The 21,576-nt window shown below is 36.9% G+C and overlaps 1 protein-coding gene and 1 long non-coding RNA gene across 2 annotated transcripts in view; both read right to left on the bottom strand.

Moving 5' to 3' along the window:
• Positions 1-21,576, bottom strand: part of LOC124159740 (dynein beta chain, ciliary-like) — a 255,329-nt gene that overhangs the window by 10,519 nt on the left and 223,234 nt on the right. The window contains exons 74-81 of the mRNA XM_046535651.1: positions 20,054-20,197; positions 19,755-19,892; positions 16,535-16,760; positions 16,066-16,241; positions 14,669-14,911; positions 12,702-12,884; positions 7,300-7,473; positions 1,332-1,480 (exon numbers count right to left, since the gene is read on the bottom strand). Coding sequence (XP_046391607.1) covers positions 1,332-1,480; positions 7,300-7,473; positions 12,702-12,884; positions 14,669-14,911; positions 16,066-16,241; positions 16,535-16,760; positions 19,755-19,892; positions 20,054-20,197 — 1,433 coding nt within the window. The remainder of the gene's footprint in view (positions 1-1,331; positions 1,481-7,299; positions 7,474-12,701; positions 12,885-14,668; positions 14,912-16,065; positions 16,242-16,534; positions 16,761-19,754; positions 19,893-20,053; positions 20,198-21,576) is intronic.
• LOC124159229 lies at positions 5,786-6,792 on the bottom strand. Its single transcript, XR_006864932.1, has 2 exons — positions 6,394-6,792; positions 5,786-6,248 (listed from the first exon to the last, which is right to left on the bottom strand). It is a non-coding gene; the product is annotated as an uncharacterized LOC124159229 (long non-coding RNA).

Here is a 21,576-nt window from a genome sequence, read left to right as displayed (position 1 = left end):
CGATTACGGTTTTAGCAAATTTTCTGCAAAATGAATTCTTAGGTAGGTGCGCGAGGCTTTGCTTGACATAATGGTTTTCAGGAACATAAAAAGTGATTTCAAGGAATTTTTCCGTGTAGAACTTGGAGTTTTTGTCATCACTTTTTTTGCGATGTTCACAATAATTTTGGTTCCTCTAACTGCGATGATGTTTCAGCGATGATGATTCCCAGGCTACGCTCGCCTGAGTGACCAACATAGCGAAGCCGAAAAGCAAATGCGGGAAGATACAAAAATGGAGAAGGATTTACGTCAATGCTGCTATTGTCGTCGATGAAGACAGGAACTCGTATTTATGCCATAGTTTGGCATTACCATCGTAAAAAATGCCCCAGATATGATACGCTAAAATTTTTTCGCGTGGGAATTATGAGGTCTAGGAGCCGATATTCACTTTTTACATTGTTTCTTATGGGATATTATGCTTCGATTAACGTCATTTCGTTTATCGTCACATTTTTCAGGAACGGTAAGTGACATTAAATGAGGACCCACTGTACATTAACCTTGAGGGACCTGATCACCCTTATTATGCCCACGGGCATCGCCTTAATTCCCAAAGGGAGACCCATAGGTACCCACTTGGCCTACTTTGTTGAGTTCCCTGTGCACCGCAAACCGTCGGTGATTGCATATGATTTCCCACCACACACCCTACCCCCAGTAAGTCATGCGTAGAACCATAGCAACATAGAGAAATTGCCTCTAGTAGGTTATGAACCAAAACACGGCCCAGTGATCTAATCATTACAACGAAAATCTCTTACACCTGACCGGACCGGACCATTGCATGAATGGTATGTTAACCAGTCAGTCTAATAATTTACTGAAATAGTTTTGGATGAGAGGCAATCAAAGAAATCGGCAGGGTAAGCTGCAAAGATGTGTACAATAAACGCAAAAATTATACAAGGTGAAGAGTCCTTCAAAAATGTATATGAAAAGTCTTTTCACAATTAATCTAGCAGAATTAAATATTCGAGGAAAAAATGAAGACAAATAATAACAATTCTCAAGTACAAATATTTCAAATTTTTGTTTAAAACTAAAATCAACATTAATTATAGCGTAAAGTGAAGCAACACATGTCATCATACACTAACAGCCTATGACTGACTGAGTAACTGCGAAATGTTATAAAACAAGTTTACATATGCTGCCATCTGCTGGCAAAAGATGCACGTCTAATTTCAAGCTGTATAAGGCACACACATTTTTGAGACTTATTTATTGATGCACCCTCCTAGAAACATCACATGCATACACAAAACAAGATAGATGTATTAACTTACCTAATATCCTCTTTTGATTTTTTTGTGACATCACATTGCAGACACATCTTATCCAGGGGTAACTCATTCTTACGAGCTGTGCTCTGCATTATTGCAGTTAAAAATGATTGAGGATTAAAAAATCCAGCTAACCACACAGTGGAAGGTAACTGAAATAGAAACATTCACTGTACACTTATTAATTTGGAATAAGGCTCACTTAACCCATCCTTACTCGCAATCAAATTTCGATCAAGGTTACTTGCAAGGGGTGTTCCTGACATACCAATGAAATAAATGTGATTCTTACTATTAACCTTTACGTACATCAACAATTTCACAATATTTTTCACTTGTAGGATAATGCCAAGAAAAACTGAACTCTACTGAAACCCATGCCTAGGAATAAGAGAGACAGCGTGGGACATCCAAGGCAAGTAAAGCCAGGGAAAAAGTGACACGAATGATACAAAAACCATTTTCCAGCAGATCAAAGGAAAATATAACAATACATGCTATATTGTAACCAAAATTTCTAATTCACAACGAAGCAACTGAAAACAGAGAGACTTGAAGAATAACTGGCCACAGAAGATTGAATGATACAAACATAATCCCCTTTTGGGGCTACTACAATGGTGATTTTGAATGTGTGCCTAAGGATTTTGGTGTCATTTGAATGAAAACGTACCAAGTTCTAGCTATGGAAGAGGATATGTCTGTGTTGTAAGGGCAAAAAATGATAAAATGAAATATATGGTGGGGTGTCCAAGGCAGCTCACGACAGTAATGCCACGCTGAGAAGTAATAGCCCAGTGTTGCTAATGCTTAAATGTGCACAGTGATGTCATGAAAATAAAATGGACCAGAATATTCAAAGTTTAATCTTCAGCATCACACGATTAAAATAGGCAAGCTTTTCAGTCAGTATTTATATCCAAGTTAATACAATTTGTATGAGTAATTATCAAATCCCCTGATCAGAGGTAATCCTAATTCGAATACGTTAAAGTAAATAATAATTTGTGAATTTGAAATCTTAAATTTAATATTAGTCATTGCAACTAATCATATAAGTGGGGAGAATATGAGTATTTTGGTGAAACTTCTTGGCAATACAGCAGACTCTCATTAATACGAACAATGTTATTATGAAGTAAATCGTTGATGCCGACAAAGAGGCCTATCCAATCTATTTGAAACGTTATTACGATATTACGAATCTCAGTCCCAGTACCGGCGGTTACAAAATGAACTTTATCACAAAGTTCCACAATTATATAATGAGGTTGCTGGTTATACACTACACTACATTACAATAATTGTGCTGCGTTTAAGTTCTCCTCATGTACTGTGTCCAAGAGCGTTAATTATGGTTCTTTCTTCAGTAGGAGATATTTCAGTATTCATGCAACATCATATAATAAGCTTAATTTCTGGGGAATCATGGTGACCCACTCATTACCACAGGGAAATTGTACATACATTAAGTCTCCTTACTAACATTCGATTTACAAACTTTCAGAGATACACGCATTCAAAAAATTCGCTCCCACCCGAAATTTCAAATTTGGCACCTTTCAAGTTCGGCAATGCGACGCAATGTGGCGTAAGGAAACTCACACTTAAAGCATAAACTGAACAAAGTATCATTTAATTTGTTGCGAAGTCAGGAACTGTTCACTGATACACCCGTTCTTCCTTCCCATGGACAGCGATTTTTTTCGGCTCCGCCTGCGTCGCATGCCCAGCTAGATAAGTGGGTCACAATTATGAGTTAACGCACAATTGTAATGCAGTGTTGCTTACTGCAAGATAACCACACTGATGCCTTGCATAGGGTTATCAATTAACAAACAAGGTCTCGGAAAGCATCTTGTTCATATATCGAGGACATGCTGTATTCGGGAAGACATCAACCCTCCATTGCATCATGCCGCATTCTTCTTTGGAGAAAATGAAACGAATGTGCTTGTTTTTATATATTTGTGCGTAGTTTAATCATACTATACACTTGACTCTGAAGCTATTCCACAGTGTGACTACATGCATGGGATATTGAAGAGACAAGTAATTTTGACAAACTGTTTTTTTCAACAATTCCTAAATGAAACATTCATACGAACTTCGTTATTACAAACCTCCGGTTTTTCGGCCGCGTGAACTTCGTAACAATGAGAGTCCACTGTAACTTCATAAACAATTTTTGACTAGTCCGCATGACTCGTACAGAGAGAGGCCCTTCAGGCTGAGGGCTTTGTGGGGTCAAGGGTATTGACAGAAGCCCATGGAATGCATTACATGCATACAGAATTCAATGAGAAAAAAGAATATCTTTCCCATTTATTATTCTAAGGGGAAAATGAATAACACATTCTACTTTATGCTTGCCTTGGTAATGTAATAATTTCAATGATGACTCCCTTGGCCAAATTTTTTACATATCTTGTAGCTCAGATTGATATTTTGGACACCCTAATGTTTACTACGGAGGCTTCTGTGGTGATTAAATTGATGATTGGTTACCAGGTTAATTCTGCGTCGACTCATTTTTGACCTGAAGACGGGAGCTGGAACGCGCCCAAAACTGTCGTCCACCAAAAATTAGTCGACATGGAATTAACCTGAAAACCAATCATCAAACCTAATGTTTTTCTTTCAAAACTCTTTCACTGAAAAAATGAATTAACACCGATTTATTACAATTACTATGTGAAATTACTATGAGTACCTTTTACTGGTCAATAATCATGTAATTAATAAACATAATCGAATTTTACTCCAATAGTTTGTATTTTGAAACGGAACTACTGGAACACTTGTTAACATATATTTAAATTATCACAGCCTCTTAACTTCTCGAAGCATTAGATTGATCGTGTTAGTTATTAATCCTTTCCTGTCAGCATCTACATGAGGAAAACGTTTTCCGTGCTACAAGAGAAGAATAATTTTAAAGAATATTTTAAATATCTCTTTATGGAGCTCTTTTATGGGGAGGAGTTGCCTTGGTATACTCGTTCCTCCCATTTGGGAATCAACTCAACGCGCAACCCGGCCATTACCCCAGCCACTGCACTTGACCTTCTAACCCTATCTTGGCATTAGCCCAAGGTTAAGTTAGCCTTACCAGTGTTTTTTAAACAAATATTGCTTTTTATTTTCAATAATTTATTCTTCTATAAGAATGGCTAACATTTTTAAACATTGTGAAATTTTCAATGGATTTCTAGCGTTGATAATAACAAAGTTAGAAAACAAAAGGTATTAAAACTCCGTCCATTGTTAGTAATGCTAAAATTTCCTTTAAAAATTGCTAACTCTCAGAACAAAAAGAAGACTTCATTTCGAAGTACATATATAAAAATTGGATTATGTAACAAAATATTTCTTTGCAAAAACCATTGACAATATAACCACAAATAATTTGTACTCTTCCTGTATTTCAGGGAGAAGAAACTGTTAGAAACTTTTGATTTTGGTGTTCATGTTACCGGCTTGATAAGAAAGAACAATTTACTCATTGGAAGATATTTTTAAGGTGCCATTTTTGCAGCTCCCAGCACGCAGAGTTAAATTTACACCAGAGATACCTGAATATTTGAATACCTCAAATACTTGAAAGTCTTCGATATTCGAGATCTCAAATAATTATGCTCAAAGTACAATCTGGAATACCTCAAATACTTAGAAATTTTGCACCATACACTGTTGCACGCACGTCGTTGGTAGTTGACTTGGAAAAACATAGAGGACTTAAATCGTTTAGTGCATGCAGCGCCGTTTTAGGCAAGTTGACGAACTGCATCAAATTCGTGCATGAGAGTGGTGAAAAGATATCGTTCGACGTGGGAAACCGAAAATTATCGCGGGGAAAAATCCAAAAATCCTCAATTTCCCAATCCCAAAGAAATTTTGGTTTATACATTCCCATGGTTTCAGGGAAATTTCAAATTCATTGATTCCATAATTTACAGCCAGAATTGTGACAACAGCTTGGCTCAAATGTGGTGCTTAATTATTATACAGGTAAAATTACATGTATCATGCTCTGTAAATGGCTACATAAAAGTGATATTTTTTTCTGTTCACAATGATACTCAAATTTTTGTTTTAAACATTTACAAAATTGCAAAAAGTACCCTTGTCACAACATCAACTACCCAGCCGGCACAACGTTTTAAATAGAACCAAAATATACGTATAATTTCCGTATAAAACAGAGAAATCATATACGTTAAGAGAAATCATATACGTATATCTTGGAGAAAAGTTAGAGAAAAACTAGAGGAATCCAAGAGAAAGATTTCCTAAATACAAGAGAAATCATTTCTCTAACGGCGAGTAGGGCGCCGCGTAGAGGCCATGCAACGAACTAACGGCGACTAATACTCGATGCTCACTTATTACTACCTTTATTGCTAACTCTAAGCGGGATGAGGTTTCCACACATTTTTACACACAAAAAATCATAATTCTCTAAAAAATTATCTTTATTTAGGCACATCTACACCGTAATTTAGAAATAATTTTTAGACTTCTGCCCGTTCATTCGCCCAATGCCTTTCCTACAGTAAGCTCCATTTAGGGCCCACAGTTCCCCTGTTTTCAGCATATCTGCAAAGAAGTATGGTAGCTGATAAACTTGATGACGAGAAAAGAATGAAACTCACCTCCAATGTCGAGGAATAGGTAACAGTATACTCATATCGAAATGATGATTTTCGTCATATCCTCACAACACTTGGGATATACTAATTATTTCACATTCAAAACAAACCTAGGTGACAACCATTAAAATATGACTTATACGGTACTTATCTTGACGTTAGATGGGTAAATTTAGCACTGCAATAACATCATAGATGACAAAGGACGATGGAAATGCCGGACTATTAGGATATAACAACACCAACGAGTTCCACTCAATTTATTCCGCTAAAATATAATTTGAAATTGCAAAATTCATACATTAATAACGAGCATGGAAAGAAATACTGTTATATAATACGTTATTCCAGCAACGTTACATTAGTAAATGCTAGTCAGCATGGAGAACATAAGAGAAATTAATGATACTTACTTCAAACAACTTCTTCCATGCTTCAAATACAGATCCAATTGTTTACATACTCGTCGGCGTAAATTTCATGGCGTGAGACAGTGCAGAGACTACTGCGTTACTCCGTTGGTAAAAGATACTTCATTTTCAACCGCTTTCACTCATACAGCACGAGGAATAATAGAGACAACTTTCAAAACATTCGTGATTGCAACCGTTATTGATATTGTTACTCGAGCAGCATGGCAGCATTTCGATTTCAATCATATCGATTGTATGAATCGATAGTCTTCTTTTATGGCTTTTGGTTAGCAGACGAGAAACATCTTAAAGTTTGGTATTAAGGACATCTCGTCCTCTAAAACGTGCCTATTACGTGTAGATGAATTATTATAAAGTTGTACCAATGTCAACATGAAATGAAATTTATCGTTAGGGCTAAGGGAATAAAGTTATTCTTAAAATCGAAGCATTTGTACTCATCACAATAACAGCCTTTCGCGCACAATGGTCCACTTCGAGAATTTAAAATGCCAAATAGTATGTTATAATTGTTTCTTTAACGGTAGAACAAAAATATTAATTGGCTCTCCATCTGTGTCAGCCCTTTGAATCTGATTTACAAGTAATTTCACTGCATTATTAGCGCTAGAGCCGTAAATAATCTTGTGGGCTCTCTGCGAACAGAAAAGATAGGGAAATTCCTACCCTGTGATTTCTCTACAGATATATTTTCTCCATTTTTTCCCTTCCATTTATGTAAAGAATTTCTGCTGTGCCGGCTGGGTAAGAACCTTTCACAAGCATAGGCACAAGTAAAAACCACTTAGAGATATTTTTCATGGGACAACAATAAATACAAGTGACAGTATAAAAATGAATGAAGGTAGTTAGTATAAAATATAAAATAAAAGGCATAATGCATACCAAAAAGTCGCCAACCCAAGCTTCCAATTCATGTACCCGCAGAAGTAAGTCTGCAAACCATGCACCCAAAGTTAGCATGGAAGGATAAGCACGGTTAGCCCACTCTTGAGGTACTAGATCAAGGAACAAAGCCTCATCCAACTCCTCCATTTTTGATGTTATAGTAAGTTCACCCTGAAAAAATTAAATGCAAAAACTTTTATTTTTGGATCTGATTTTTACAATCATGAGGTGTTTCATTAAATATATTCACGCACAATTATGCACAAAACCTTAAGAATAAAAACCAGTAGGATAACTAGATGCTGATGTGGAGCACTTTCCAAAATAGCTGTATGTGAACATTTGATATATTAAACTGTCAATTTATCAGATGGATGAGAACTGTTGTGTTGTTTGACGGTATCACGAGCCAACTTGAGAGAGTTACGTTACAATGCTGTTTGAGAAGCAGGGATTGTTACATGGGAAGGCAGTTTTAACTTGTAGCGAATGACTTTAAAATCTCTTCTATAGATGAAAAACACTCAAATAGAGGACGGGGAAAGCCATGATTTGTTGGACAAACAAATCTTTTAACAGTAATGTCATCTTACTTTAAGTTGTTGATTTTTCCAAGAATGGAAGAGACACTGGCTAAATCAGTAGAATGAGTGCCAGTTGATTCAGGCAAACCATACATGATAATATTGTGGAATCTATCATTAACGTCACATGTGATGGTATTGATATTATAATTATTATGACATGGTCAAGAATCTCCTAAACATGAGCTGATGCTTATTGTTTCTGAATGTCACAGATAGCACGAATGCTCCATCTGATCACAGAACTGCATCTCACTACCATTGCCTCTCATGCAACTGTGCATGATAGGATTTGCATACATATTTCCAAAGAAGTAGGTACCGTATTTACCTTTACATGCCACGCACCCTTTTCAGAAATGTTAGTGAAAAAAAGGGGGAGCATGGCTTACAGGAATCCTCCAAATTTTCATGTAAGCCACACACCATTTTCCCTCAAATTCCTATTGTTTGTTACTCCAGAGTTTAGCATTGGGAATCATATTTATGTGAATTGGTAAGTATGGCGTAGTAGTGAACTTGTAAAGCATTTTGAAGTTACTTGAAAGACAAATCATTCATCTAATTCTGGACGTGAAACGATATCTGAAGAAAGAAAACACCACGCTGTGAAGCACTTACCGTTTGTATATTATAAGAAGTATGACACGTTATAGGACTGATATATGTTCAAATCTCTTTCTATACATAGTATCATGTAAACTGCTGTAAAAGAGAGTGGTGGCTTAAGTCTTTTCAAAATTGTAATCGGAGTTTGCTTTGGCATCTGTGGCAACATGCAGTGGCGGATCTATGGGGAGGGCTACGGGCACTATAGCCTCCCCCTTGGGTATCCAATTTACATTAGATAGAATTTTTTCTGACCCACACTACTGCTGGAATTTTAACCCCCCTTATCCCTATCCTGGATCCACCACTGGCAACATATCTCATGTAATAGGTATCCACTTCAGCGTAAACATTAAAGCTACATAGAAAACACGGCAAAGTATTAATTTCATAGTGACAAGACTTGTATGCTCTGAGGTTGTCACTTATTACCATCTGTATTTTTCTTTCTCCGCTATCCGCTCCATGCGCGAGAGGAGGTAAAGAGTTTGAACCATAGGCTAAACATGACAGACACATACTGTGAATTTTTACTGAGAGATGGAGCTAACTATGCCACATTTCCCAGAATCTGCTATCTGCCCCCACCTATCAGTCCTCAGTCCACCCCTCTAACGTTTTCTTCCTCCCCGTGACCACCCAAAAAGCATCAGACCACAGGTCATGCCTACTGCCACAGGCTTCATGTTACGAAGACCATATATCGTTAGCTTCAAATATAATATCAAGGAACATGAGAACATTAGAAATAAGGTTCACCTCTCCCTGTTTTTCGCTAACTGATCTTTTTCAGCCTCTCTTCTTCAAAACTCCCAGTTTCCCCGGGCCATCAGCAACATGAGTCACCTACTGGGCCCAAAGGTGTCTAAAAATGACTTTTGGCAAATGGTAAGGTGTCTTGTATGGATTGAAATATTCATATTATACACAAAATTCAAAAGAAAATGAAACCAAACACAGTGTATTTTTAACATTTTTAAGCATGTTAAGCGTGGAAGTAGTTTCCATGCTTGCAGTTTCAAAAAATTTAAAAATATAAGTGTAATGGGGAGTTGGAAGGGACAGAGCTCGGAGTTCCTTCCAAGGAGAAAAGTTCAGGACTGTTGAGCTTCGAGCATAAGTTTCAAGTTACCAGAGAGGGATAGGAAGTGGTTTCTTTTCTCTTCTTTGTGTGTATAGCCCCTCCCCTTCTTGTCAGTTCCCCCCTCTTCATGCGATGTGCCTTCTTGGTCCCCCATTTTTGAAACAAGCTGATAACATGAGTCACCTACTGTGTTCTTTGATGACATCCAATAACTTTCCACGGTTAGAGTTTTACCTCCATACGGTTTCAATGTTACTAATGTGTGCCAAACAAAAAAAAGAACGAGTCCAAATACAACACATTTCTATCACGATGAGTGCAGTTATCCGGGTTCTCCAGTTGCATTTGTCAGTAGTGAGTACCCGGATAACTGCACTCATCATGAACATCACCGTGGTGCCGAGAAAATATGGTTTATTAGGAACCATCACAGCTCTGACTTTAACTTTCTGAGTTATCATTAAATATTGAGTGATTAGAAATCTTCTGTCACATCATCTTCTATCAAAAGGAGACACATTTATCTAGGTGCTTAAAAGCAATGTAAATATCATTCAAGGGAATATATTAGAGATGTGCGAATAGTATCTGCGAATACTCGAATACTAGGGAATTTGTAAGTATTCGATATTCGAGATCTCAAATAATTATGCTCAAAGTACGATCTAGAATACCTCAAATACTTTGAATTTCGCGTCATGCACTGTCGCATACGCATCGTTGGTAGTCGACTCGGAAAAATGTAGAGAACTCTAATCTTTTAGTGCAGTGCCGTTTTAGGCAAGTTGACAAACTACATCAAATTCGCGGATCAGAGCGGTGAAAAGAGTTCGACGAGGGGAACCGAAATTGATTGGGTGACAAAAAATTCGAAAATCCCCGGTTTGCCCCACCAGGAGAACCTCAGTACCTTGGGATAGTAACTATGCAGCACAATTCCCAAAATCCGCTACCCCCTCCATCCATCAGCCCTCGGCCCTCCTCTGATACTTTCCTCTTCTCCGAAATCAAACAAAAGGCCCCAGCTCCCACAGGGTTCATATTATGTAGACCATAAATCAAAAGCTTCAAAAGAAAATATCAAGTTATAGGAGAATAATAGAATTGTGTTTCACCCTTTCCTCTTTCTCCCCCACTGACCTTTTCTGCCTACCTGCTTCGAAGTTCCCCATTTCTGGAGGTCAACTGCTGCATGAGTCATCTATTAGCCCAAAAGATGTCTAACAATGACTTTCGGCATTGATATTACACCTTTATTGGATTGAAATATTAGTAATGTGAGCGTAATTTAAAAAAGAATAAGACCAAACACGACGTATTTCTGACTTTATTTAAGCATTTTACGCAAGGAAATAAATGTAAAAATACGACGGAGACTTAGGATTCTGGCGAATCTCAATATCTTTGCAGTTGAGCTTCTTGGAAGTTGATGCGGTATATTTTCCGAAAAAATATATCAAGTTACAATTTATTAGTTATGCTATAATTCTCTATCGTCACAGTCACAGACGAAGGGATATTTTCTCAGGATATTTGGTTTCTCATGAGAACTTCCAAAGATGGACTGAAAATAATTGAAGAAGAAGAAAATTCGGTGGAGAAGACCGTGTATTTTGCAAAACGCCTCGGATTGTCCGCTAGCACTTGACAGTAGGAGTGGGGGTAAAGCGAGCGATCTGTTGAAAATAAGAAGTTGGATGAAGCCGAGTATCAGATGGGCGGGCTGCTGAAATGGCGTTTGGTAGATAAGAATGTATAAATCAGACAGAAATCCATCGTAGCAGTGTAAATGCCGAGATGGCATGCCATCATTTTTTTGCGAGGTGGTGTGTCCCCTTAGGATATTTGAAAGAGATGTTAGTTGAATCAACTATATGCCCAAATTGTTACCATAAAATAAATTATTCCATTAATCAGCTAAATTCCTGTTTGAATCCTTTAAAGGAAATCACATTTACTCGCAAAAATCCTGGGTTTCCTGATGCATAGGCAACCTAGTCAAACATTCCTGCATTCATCGTTTTTTTGTCCATCCCCCTGAAAAACGATAGATCGAGGTACCACTGTATGCCTTTTTATTTATACATTCATCAAGGGAAATAGAGGAAGAAACATACGTTTAATATGCTTTACGCAATTCTAGTATTCAAGGTATTCGAAATTAGAGGTATTCGAATATTCGAGCAATGATTTAATATTCGAATTCGATATTTGAGTTTGAGAAATCTGCTATTAGACCCATCTCTAGAATATATCCATAACTTAGGCATTTTGTTATGAACTGTATTGGGTGGCAATCCCTGCCAGTGGCTTCTAATCATTTCCACTTCCTGGTGACTTAAGGAAAATTTTCAAAATGACTTCCTTTTTTCACAGCCTTAAAATCTCTTCATTTTTTGGTGCATACTTTAAGCCAGTGAGAGGTTCTTTGGACTTACAACTTAGAATAATGTTGAAATCACACTCCTAACTTTAATTTACAACCATTTCCAGGGCCGTTTTCAATAGCAGAGCTCAACCCTATTAGAAAAACAACTGGATTGCAATGCTAAAATGCCTTCACAGTAATAGAATGCATCAAGAAAATGTGTGACAAGGAAATACAGAGTAGCATTTATGGGTAAAAAATAAACAAAAATATTTTGAGGGGCAAATTGATGGATGGCCTAGTATTAAATATAAAAAGCATGCAAAAATCATTCATGTAGAATGAAATACAATGTTAAGTACAGATGCAACAGAAAGTCCAAAATTATCTTGCTCAGTGGCATAGCCAGGAATTTCGTTCACGGGGTCCAAAACCAGGGGTTTCTTTCAAAAATTTCTTAAAAACAGGGTACTAAGCAGAGGGTTTTAAACTAATTTTAACACTTTTAATAATCGAAAAAACTTCATTTGTCAAAGAAATCTTTTAATTCATGATATTTCAATATTTTGTTTTCTTTTATGAAGAAAAGTATGTAATTGTGTTTGAATACTTCTGGGGGATCCGGACTCCCCAGACCCTCCCATTGCTACACCACTGAGCAACTCTCCCTACTTACTAAAACTTATTATCACCTAACATGACCTATTTTAATTAGCACTTGAATCTGTACTCGTAATTTCTCAAATAACGTTACCTTCAAGCCAAGGCTTAGTTCTTTAAGTGACCGGCCCATTTCCTCGGTTAGCATGTTCATTCTCTCACATTCTTGGAAAGCAACTATAACATAAGGAGTTTTTTCTTCAGCACGACCCATTATATCTTGCATATTAAATTGGGAAGGTAATTTATCCATGAAGTCTTCAAGAACTTGCTTTACCTAAATGTACAAGGAATGAAAAGACGAACCTGTACTATATATATTTTGCATATTCAAGTATGTATTATGGATTTGATTAGTACATATCAATGAGTCATATTTCAAAGCAGTATTTATTTTATATTTAACTGCTTATCAGAATATTTACAGTTCTACCATCGTTTATTTCACTAAATGAGAAACAATAAACCTTTAAACATTAAAAATTTGGGTGACTAGATATTACAATAGAAATGAAACTTTCAAATTAAACAAATTTGAAAGTTTAACGCTAAATATGGGCTTGAATTTTAACACTTATTCCATGATTCAACCTGAAGGTTGTTTGGATAGGTGAGGGTGGAGTTTACTCAAAACTAAGCCAAATGCAAGTAATAAAAGCACATTCAAGAGAGGAGAGCCTGTTAGTTTCTCTGGACCACTTCACACTAAGATAATTGTCATTTGGGAGTGTACGAAGGCTTTACCTAGGATTTAAACCCAGCTTAGACACTTCCATTATCAGCCAAGCACTCTACCCACTAGGCTACCACACTCCCTATTTTTTAAAATACATTTTTACTTAATTAACTATTCTAAATAAAAATTTTGAAATCCATAGTAAAATATAAAACAGAGTTTATAAGAATTGTGTTCACAGAAGAGGCTTCATAGAATAGAAAGAGGATCATTGAGCTTAAGTGTTATTAAAAGGCTATGAAAAACCTTCATCAGAAGAGTAGCACTTCGAAGGATAGAATGAGGAAGTAGGACATTAAAAAGAACAAAACTAGAGGTGTTAGAGGACAACTAATCTCGCACTACCAATATAACCCAAGGGATAGGAAACACTTTGTTCTCTTGAGATGAAAATTCTCACAGATTTCAAAATTCCAAAGGCCCAAAACATGGCCTTTGAAAAGAGGTGTGGTCCATTGAAATGGCTCTAACATCACAATTGTTGTTTTGAGGCTACCAGACATTTTGTCGCTGTCCATTTGTAGAGCCTGCAGTACCAGCCACTTCATCTACTACTCAGGCCAACAACAGCAGGAAACTGGATGCCAGTGTATTACCCTAAGAGTGAAGTATTTTAAGAATGCTTAACACATACTCCTACATTCCAATTACTTCGGGCCGTTTAACACGTGGCACGTACTTGCACAATCACACTTGTGTACGAAGGCACAGTCAAAATTGCATCGTGTAAAGCGGTGAATTGCTAGAACACATGCGGGAATGCATCTACCTGAGATGGCAAAATTGCCCGTTCTAATTTCGTTCACGCATCTGCGCAATTCTACGCCATTTTACAAATCAATGCAGTTCTAAGCTGCGCAATTCCGTACCCTGTGTAAAACGGCCCTTCTAAATGGGCAGGATTCTAATTCGTTGAATGATGGCATATTGGGAGAGCTCATGCCCATAAAAATACCATTGTGCTGATTACACAATATTTATTTAACACATCGACCGCCAAGGTGTTTTAGTACATGTTTTCTGTGATGCCATTGGTGTTTTTTTATCTGTTGTGTATCATTGTTTAACAGCATATAGAAATATCATTTCTAGTGAATCAAAGATGAATTATTCTGTTTTGCAGTATTGCAGTCATGATAACTACTTGGTCACAATCCATTTCCAAACAACCAGTTTTGGTCACCCGTTGTGTGGTGTGATTCCACCGGGATTCAGTCACTCAGTGGCCAGTCAAAGATAAAACCAAAACTTTAGCTGTAATAATTATGCTGCAATTTGAATCATTAGTTGTTGTTGGAAAATACGTATTAGGCTTCAAATTCTACCTTTTCTTCATGAGTAATAGTAGCTGCCCCAGTTCCTCCAGAATCCCTAGGTTGCATTTCAAAAACTGTTCGGAACAAGTTTTCAGATGTAGTGGTAAGGAACCCTATTTCAGCATTAGTATGTAATCCATATAAATTTGGAGACTCTGGGGGCAAAAATGCATCAATGTAGGAATGGTATCCAACATAGTCAGTATTTGGAGGGGCAAAAAATCCAGGAGCATAAGCAACATCAGAATCCATCTGAAATGGAAGAAAAAAATTCCATTAATTAACAACAATATCACTACATTCAAATAGAAATTAGAGCAAATGATGAACCAAATATAAAGTCCAATGAGAGAACTCAAGAAAATTCATGATATTAAAATGTCATTCTGAGTGCAGCACCACAAGTCATTACCAAAAGCAAAATATGTAACTTTTGGAGATACTTTCTCTTAGAGGAATTAGCTACAGATCATCAGGAAGCCCAAATTGAGAAATTTCCTACTAACATTAAATGAACAATGCCTTAAACTCCGAAACATAGTGTCCACAAATTTTAGAATATTAAAGGTGCAGACGAAAAAAAATAAGCATGAAACATTTATCACTGAAAATGTTATTCCATGTATGTAATCGTGCCCGCATTAATGGTCTCTAGTTCTCTCGGTGCGATTTGCAGAGGTAGTTAGGCCATCTCGGGAGGTCTCCTTGCTATGATAAGTAGAGGTTTTACGAGATAAAGAGGGAAGAACCTTGAGAGGTTTGCCTATAAATTTACAAGAAAATCTGATGGGACTGTAGCATGGACGTACCCAGAATCAAAACTACGAGGGGAGCAAAACTAGCCGTGGTCGTTCACGTTATAACTTTTTTGCACAGAAAAGGTTAATGAAACCAAAATTTTAAGGAAATTATGACAGCAAATTATTAGTTTTTATAATTATTTGGTTGAAAAAATAATGATTATTATTTTAGTCTCATGTCTTATATTGACATCATTTTTCTTCAAAAGGAAAATTTTTTCATAACTTTTGTTTTGAACTAAATTTATTTTCGCTTCTAGGGGAGGGCAATTGACCCCCTCTGCCCCCTGCTGGGTACGCCCATGGACTGTAGGGGTGGTACAAAGTATGGAGGTTAACCACATGAAGAGGTTTACTAGAGGTTTTACTGAGATAGAAAATAAAAATCGTACATTGCCGCTATGAATTCATACTTAATAAGTGCGTAAGGGGATGAAAACTGAAAAAATTATATTCTAGTATTGAAATAAAAGATTTACGGTACTGTAATCTTGGATCATTGCTGGAAGATTTAGTTTGGGCTAAAAAGTGAATTTTAAGTTCTTGTTTCGTTGCAAATTTTACCAATAATATGAACAACAATAAATAAATAAAAAGGAATTTTACAAGTTCTGGCCGCAAATATTCTTCCAAGTATGTCTTGCAGAGCCTTCTGTCCCAGTCATCTGTAATATGGCCACCATACATTATCTCACCAAACAGATAACGGAGGTCCTCCCAAGGAACTTTAGTGCTAGCTTCCAAGTAATTGAAAAGGACATTGACACAAATGGTCAAATCACCTGAAAAATAAGATTATTTTATAATCACATTAATTTTTGAGTAAAATAACAATGGTGGGAGAAGCCTGAACTATAAGAGCGACTTGCACAGCAATTTCTGCCCAGTTATTTTAGGGTCCTTCCTCGCATCAAGTACAATTGAATTTTGAGTGATTTTTACGAGTATTGTTACATATAACAATTTAACAGTAATGCTGTATCAAAGCAATTTTTAAAATTTAAACATTCTCACTCCAAGCAACTCTGATTTTGAACAATTTCAACCAGGACGTTTAAGAATATCCAATTATTACCCAAATTAAAGGGGTATGATCTATTCCATCCTTGGGCACCGAATTTTCTCCGTTCAGCAACAACTGCATGGAAGTAGCACAGGGAAAATAAAATAACTTTGAATTCAGCCTCTTTAGAGCACATTTCCAGTGTTTCTTGATCAAAACTATTCAATGCCTTGTGTAAATTAGCCATCATTCCAGTAGGAGGTTCATTTGTTATCTTGATTGACATTTCCAGTATTCCCTGGAATGAAACGGAAAAATGAAAATATCGTTTGAATCCAACACCAAAAATTGAATGCATGATTGAAACCTAAAGGGAAAGATAATGCCAGCATAAATGATCATTACAGACACTTTTCTCAAGCTACAGCCATTCCAGTCTTCAAATACTGCACACAAAAAACACTCAACTTAATAACATCCCCTCTGGATACATACATTTGCATCTGAAAACATGTAAAGGCAACCTCTCTCTAATGGAATGAATTGGTGCCAGAAAATATGTCCATCTATGGACATGAGTGAGAGGTGTTCTTAAAATAGAGGTCGTCAGAAGGACTCATCTAGTAAAGAAGGTTAAAACTAGGGGTGGGATATTCCAATAGTAGAATAACCCGATATCTTGAATAATAAACTTTTTACACTATTCAATATTCAATGACACAAAATTCAATTACTCAAATTTCAAATACACAGCACAGATTGTCTGTGATTCCCTTTAAATCCGTTACCAATACCTACGTCTAACATTAATGGTTGGTTCAATTCTTTCACAATATTTTTACGAAAACTAAACATCGACAGTAGGCATTAAAATATGTAGAATGCTGATGACTCCATAAGTACAACATAAGAAGAATGTCAGTGTACTTTCAAACGCATGTAAGATTACCTGTTCTTTTTCTGACTTCCTGTAGCATGATGAAATTTACGTTAACATGTGTAGTCAAATTTTAAAGTAACAGCCCATTCTGTATTTCATTTAAGTTTTGCAATAAACACAGTAAAGAATTACTAACAGTATAACTAAGGATGAGTCGGTTCTTAAATTTTTTCACGCCGTTCACAGCATGGCACACGGCATTGCAGAGAGCCGTCTCGTCTGAAAGCCGCCTGAATTTCACATGAACGGCGGCCGGGGAAAACTCGTATTGTCTGAGTTCCGTCTCAATGTAGCATTGAGTATATTTCACGCCGGAGACGTCGCATCGCTGGGCTGGATTGAAATGGGTGGCGTGTCATCAACGGTGCGAATCGACTCGTTTGACATAGAGACCTATGGTAAGTTGAAAGAAGGAATTGGTGAAGCAGGTAGCCCAGCCGTATCTTTGCATGAATGGAGTGGGAGGGCATGCTAATCCGACAAGTCTCAGGGGAGCAAGAACAGACTAAAAATATGTCAAGAAATGACAAAACGTGCATCATAGCCAATAAAATGAATGCAGATAACAAAGTTTTCCTCTTCCTTTCCCTGATAATGAAAAATACTTCTCCAGCCTCTCTACAGTTATAGAATTACCCCCGTTGCCGGTAGAGATAACCATGCACTTCCACAGTCAGAGAGCATTCCAAGGGGGGATCGGGTTGGTGTGGTGGCTAGAATGTTGTCTGCCCACTCCTTGGGCTCGGGTTCAAATCCCGGCAGTGGCAGAGAATTGTCAGAGACTGCCCGATCCCTGCTTGAATGTTGTGTGGAGGACATTTCAAGTGTAACACTCCGTCCGTCAGATAGGACGTGAAGCCATGGTCCCCTTGGCGCCTTTCGTTAAGAGCAGGCTAATGCCGACACTGGGATTCTCTCCACCCTTCCTTCCATACCCATCCCTCATGGTGCAAATGGCCTAAGCCATAGCCACCTAGAGAGAAGGCCTGATCACAAGCGACGGCTGAGGCTCTGACGTCACCACGAGAAGTGCTCTGTTGTTCCGGCTGCCATTGGAGACCACTTTGTTTACGAGTGTATTTACGTTACGTTCTACCATATTTTAGGGATTTTTGTGGTGTTAGTTTGTGGAAATTTCTGAGGATAGGGAAGTTTCCTTTATTCTTGAATTTCATTCGCTGGGCTTCAGAAACGTGTATTTGTTAGGCATTTTTGTTAAAAGTTCCTTTCGCGTGTGTAGTGCCGGGATGTGAAGAAAACTTCAGGAGTGGACTCGAAGTTCAAGTTTTTAGCTTTCCAAAAGATCCTGAGTTGAAGAAGGAGTGTATTTGAGGGATGAGAAGAGACAATTTCACCTCCACGAAAAACAGTAAGGTATGTACCCTTTCTCACTGTAATTATTTGGATGTGCGAAAGTGAAAATACGAAAAGTTCATTGTGAATCTGTACAAAAAGGCAAGGGTGGTAATCGCTCCGAGACATTAAGTGCAAACTCCGGTTTGTTTCAGTGTTTTACACAGCAAGCCGGTATTTTCAGTGCGACGAAAACAGATGAATCTGCAAGTGTTGATTGTGCAGTCGCCGCAACATTTTCTGATGAACTCCAAGCTGTGATTGAAAGTGGCTCCTTTCTTCCTAAACTAGTTTTTAGTGCTGATGAGACGATATTGTTTCGAAAAAGAATATAATTTCGTTCATTCATTTTCTGGGAAGGAAAACTGGGTCAGATTTCAAGGCATTTAAAGACTATTTCACGTGGCTGCTAATGCCTAAGGGGACTTCAAATTAAAGCCAGTTATGATTTTACATTCACAAACTCCGTGAGCAATGAAATGGTATTCAAATTAGCAATAGCCTGTTATTTGGATGAGCGAAAAAGGGGCATGGGTGACACAGTAATTTTTTTTAGGTTAGTTTGAAAATTTGTCAACTGCCGGCAATGCATTATGAATCCCTGAGATACAACAGGAGGGAATTTCAAAAGCTCGTATGAATTTTTTTTACTAGGATAAAAGTCTTTGAATGCATTTCTACTATCTTTAAAGCTATTTTAAACTATAAATGTTTATATGAAATAGGTTTTCTAAGGCTATTAACAGGAACATATATGGTTAAGAGGAAATTAAATACCCAACACCTATGCTACCAGGGACGCATCCCTATCTTCCCAATGTTAAAACGCTCTCATGTAACGCAAATTCGTATAGCGCAAACACCCCAAGGAACGCATCCCTTGCGCTATACGAGGCATGGGTGTAATTCCATTTAGCAGAATATTTAATATCTTATAACATTTACATGAATTAAATAATATGTAAACTGGAGAGCTTAACTTCATCATGCTTCTCTTACCTGAGGGATTATATGTGACTCTGGAGAGGATGCAGGCTCAGCACTCATGTATACTCTATAGCTATGGTGAGCATTTTCACTATGTTGTTCCAGTTTTTTTTCTAACGATGAAAGCCAGCTGCTGACCAAGTGGATATTCTAGAATTCACAAAACATGGAATAGAAGAATTTTACAATATTTTTAGGTCCATAATAATGCAGTAATTCTATGAACTGCATAAAAACACGCAACACAAAAACATTTCATGTGATAAACAATATATTAACATGAATGCAGGAAATTTGATTGTTTTTCTTACTTGAAGAATCACCCAATGGCCTTCAACAGCTGCAATATCCATTGCCTCCTCAGCAACTACTTCTTGGCCTTGTCCAAGGGACACATTATGGAAATTGTTGTTGTCAAAAGTGAAGCCCAGTTTTTTTCCTAGAGCTTCCACATCCTAGAAAAGTATATCAAATATGTTTAAAATGTCATGGTCCAGCAGCAGAAAAAGTTGTTACAACATTATAGAAACATACCAAATGATGCATTGAAAAGTAAGCATTGCCTCAACATTTTGTTACTTTTTCACCTAGTGGTAACATCAAGCAACTTTGTTACATGCAATTTAAGTTTCAAGAGTTGATTTATAGCCCTTAAATAAGGCAAAAGTGGACTCAAACAAACTTAAATAATTGACGTAGGTTTTCTCTTTTAAAATTGCAAATCTGAGAGGGCCTTAAGAGCTGCGTGGTACTTAATAGATTTCAAAAGTTAAAATCATTTTTCTGGTGGTTATAATCCCACCTATGGATGGCAATAGTAGTAATTATTTAGCATCTTATTTTTCTGCATTTGTATGTGGTTACTACAGTACAACCTCGATAAAATGAGACCCCCACGGTGCTCAAATAACCACTTGTTATTGTGAATTGTCACTTTACCGGAGGTCTAGCAACTAATAGCCAATGAATATATTGTCAACACTTATGTAGGAACAGGACTGGTGCAGCAATGTAGACATTTATATTCGATAAACTGTAGCACAAATTCAGACAAAAGGCGATGTTTTTTTGCATCACTAAATTTCCTTACCTTAATAACAAACAAGCCATTCAATTTATTAGCGCTGAACTGAATGAAAATCATGAAAAGCGTTGCTTTGTCAATTAATATCCCAATGCACAACCAACAAAGCCAATTTTCTATGTACTCAGTGCATTTACGTGATCATTCTATTTTTAGGTATTTTCTGCTGAAAAATCAAGCAATTACTGAGAAAACTGTATCACGATTATTTGATACATACTTCAAATGCTTCCATTGGTGTATGTATGTTTTGCAGAAGTTATGTGAAATATATCGCATTTGTTTCTGCAGACAAAAACGGTGGAAGATGGTCGAACGATCCTGCATCGGAAGACTTTTTCTATAATCCAATGTAATATATTCATGATCTACACAAAAATGTCTGCTAAGCATGTGTAATGATGTTATTAAAATTGCCTTTGCTTCAAAAAAAAAGATCCATTTTGAGTGTTATGCCCACGGGGTCAATGGAATAATACATGCAGTGTTTACTGCGGCACTGGAATAAAAACAATTTGCATAACAATTGGTAATATAAGAAAAGATATTAACTTGATATTATTCCCCCCCCCCCCCCAGAAGTAAAAGCATATTTAGTTCAAAACGAAAATTTTCCTTTCAATCAAAGGAAAAAGATATTACTATGAAACATGCAATTGAAATAAAAATATTTTTTCTAGCAAATAATTTTTTTTAAACTAATAAAGCACTGTTATAATTTTTTGAAAATTTAAGTTTCCGTAACTTTTT

Source organism: Ischnura elegans, chromosome 5 (assembly GCF_921293095.1).
Source record: "Ischnura elegans chromosome 5, ioIscEleg1.1, whole genome shotgun sequence".
Lineage (NCBI taxonomy): Eukaryota > Metazoa > Arthropoda > Insecta > Odonata > Coenagrionidae > Ischnura > Ischnura elegans.
This window is presented reverse-complemented; position numbering and strand designations above follow the sequence as displayed.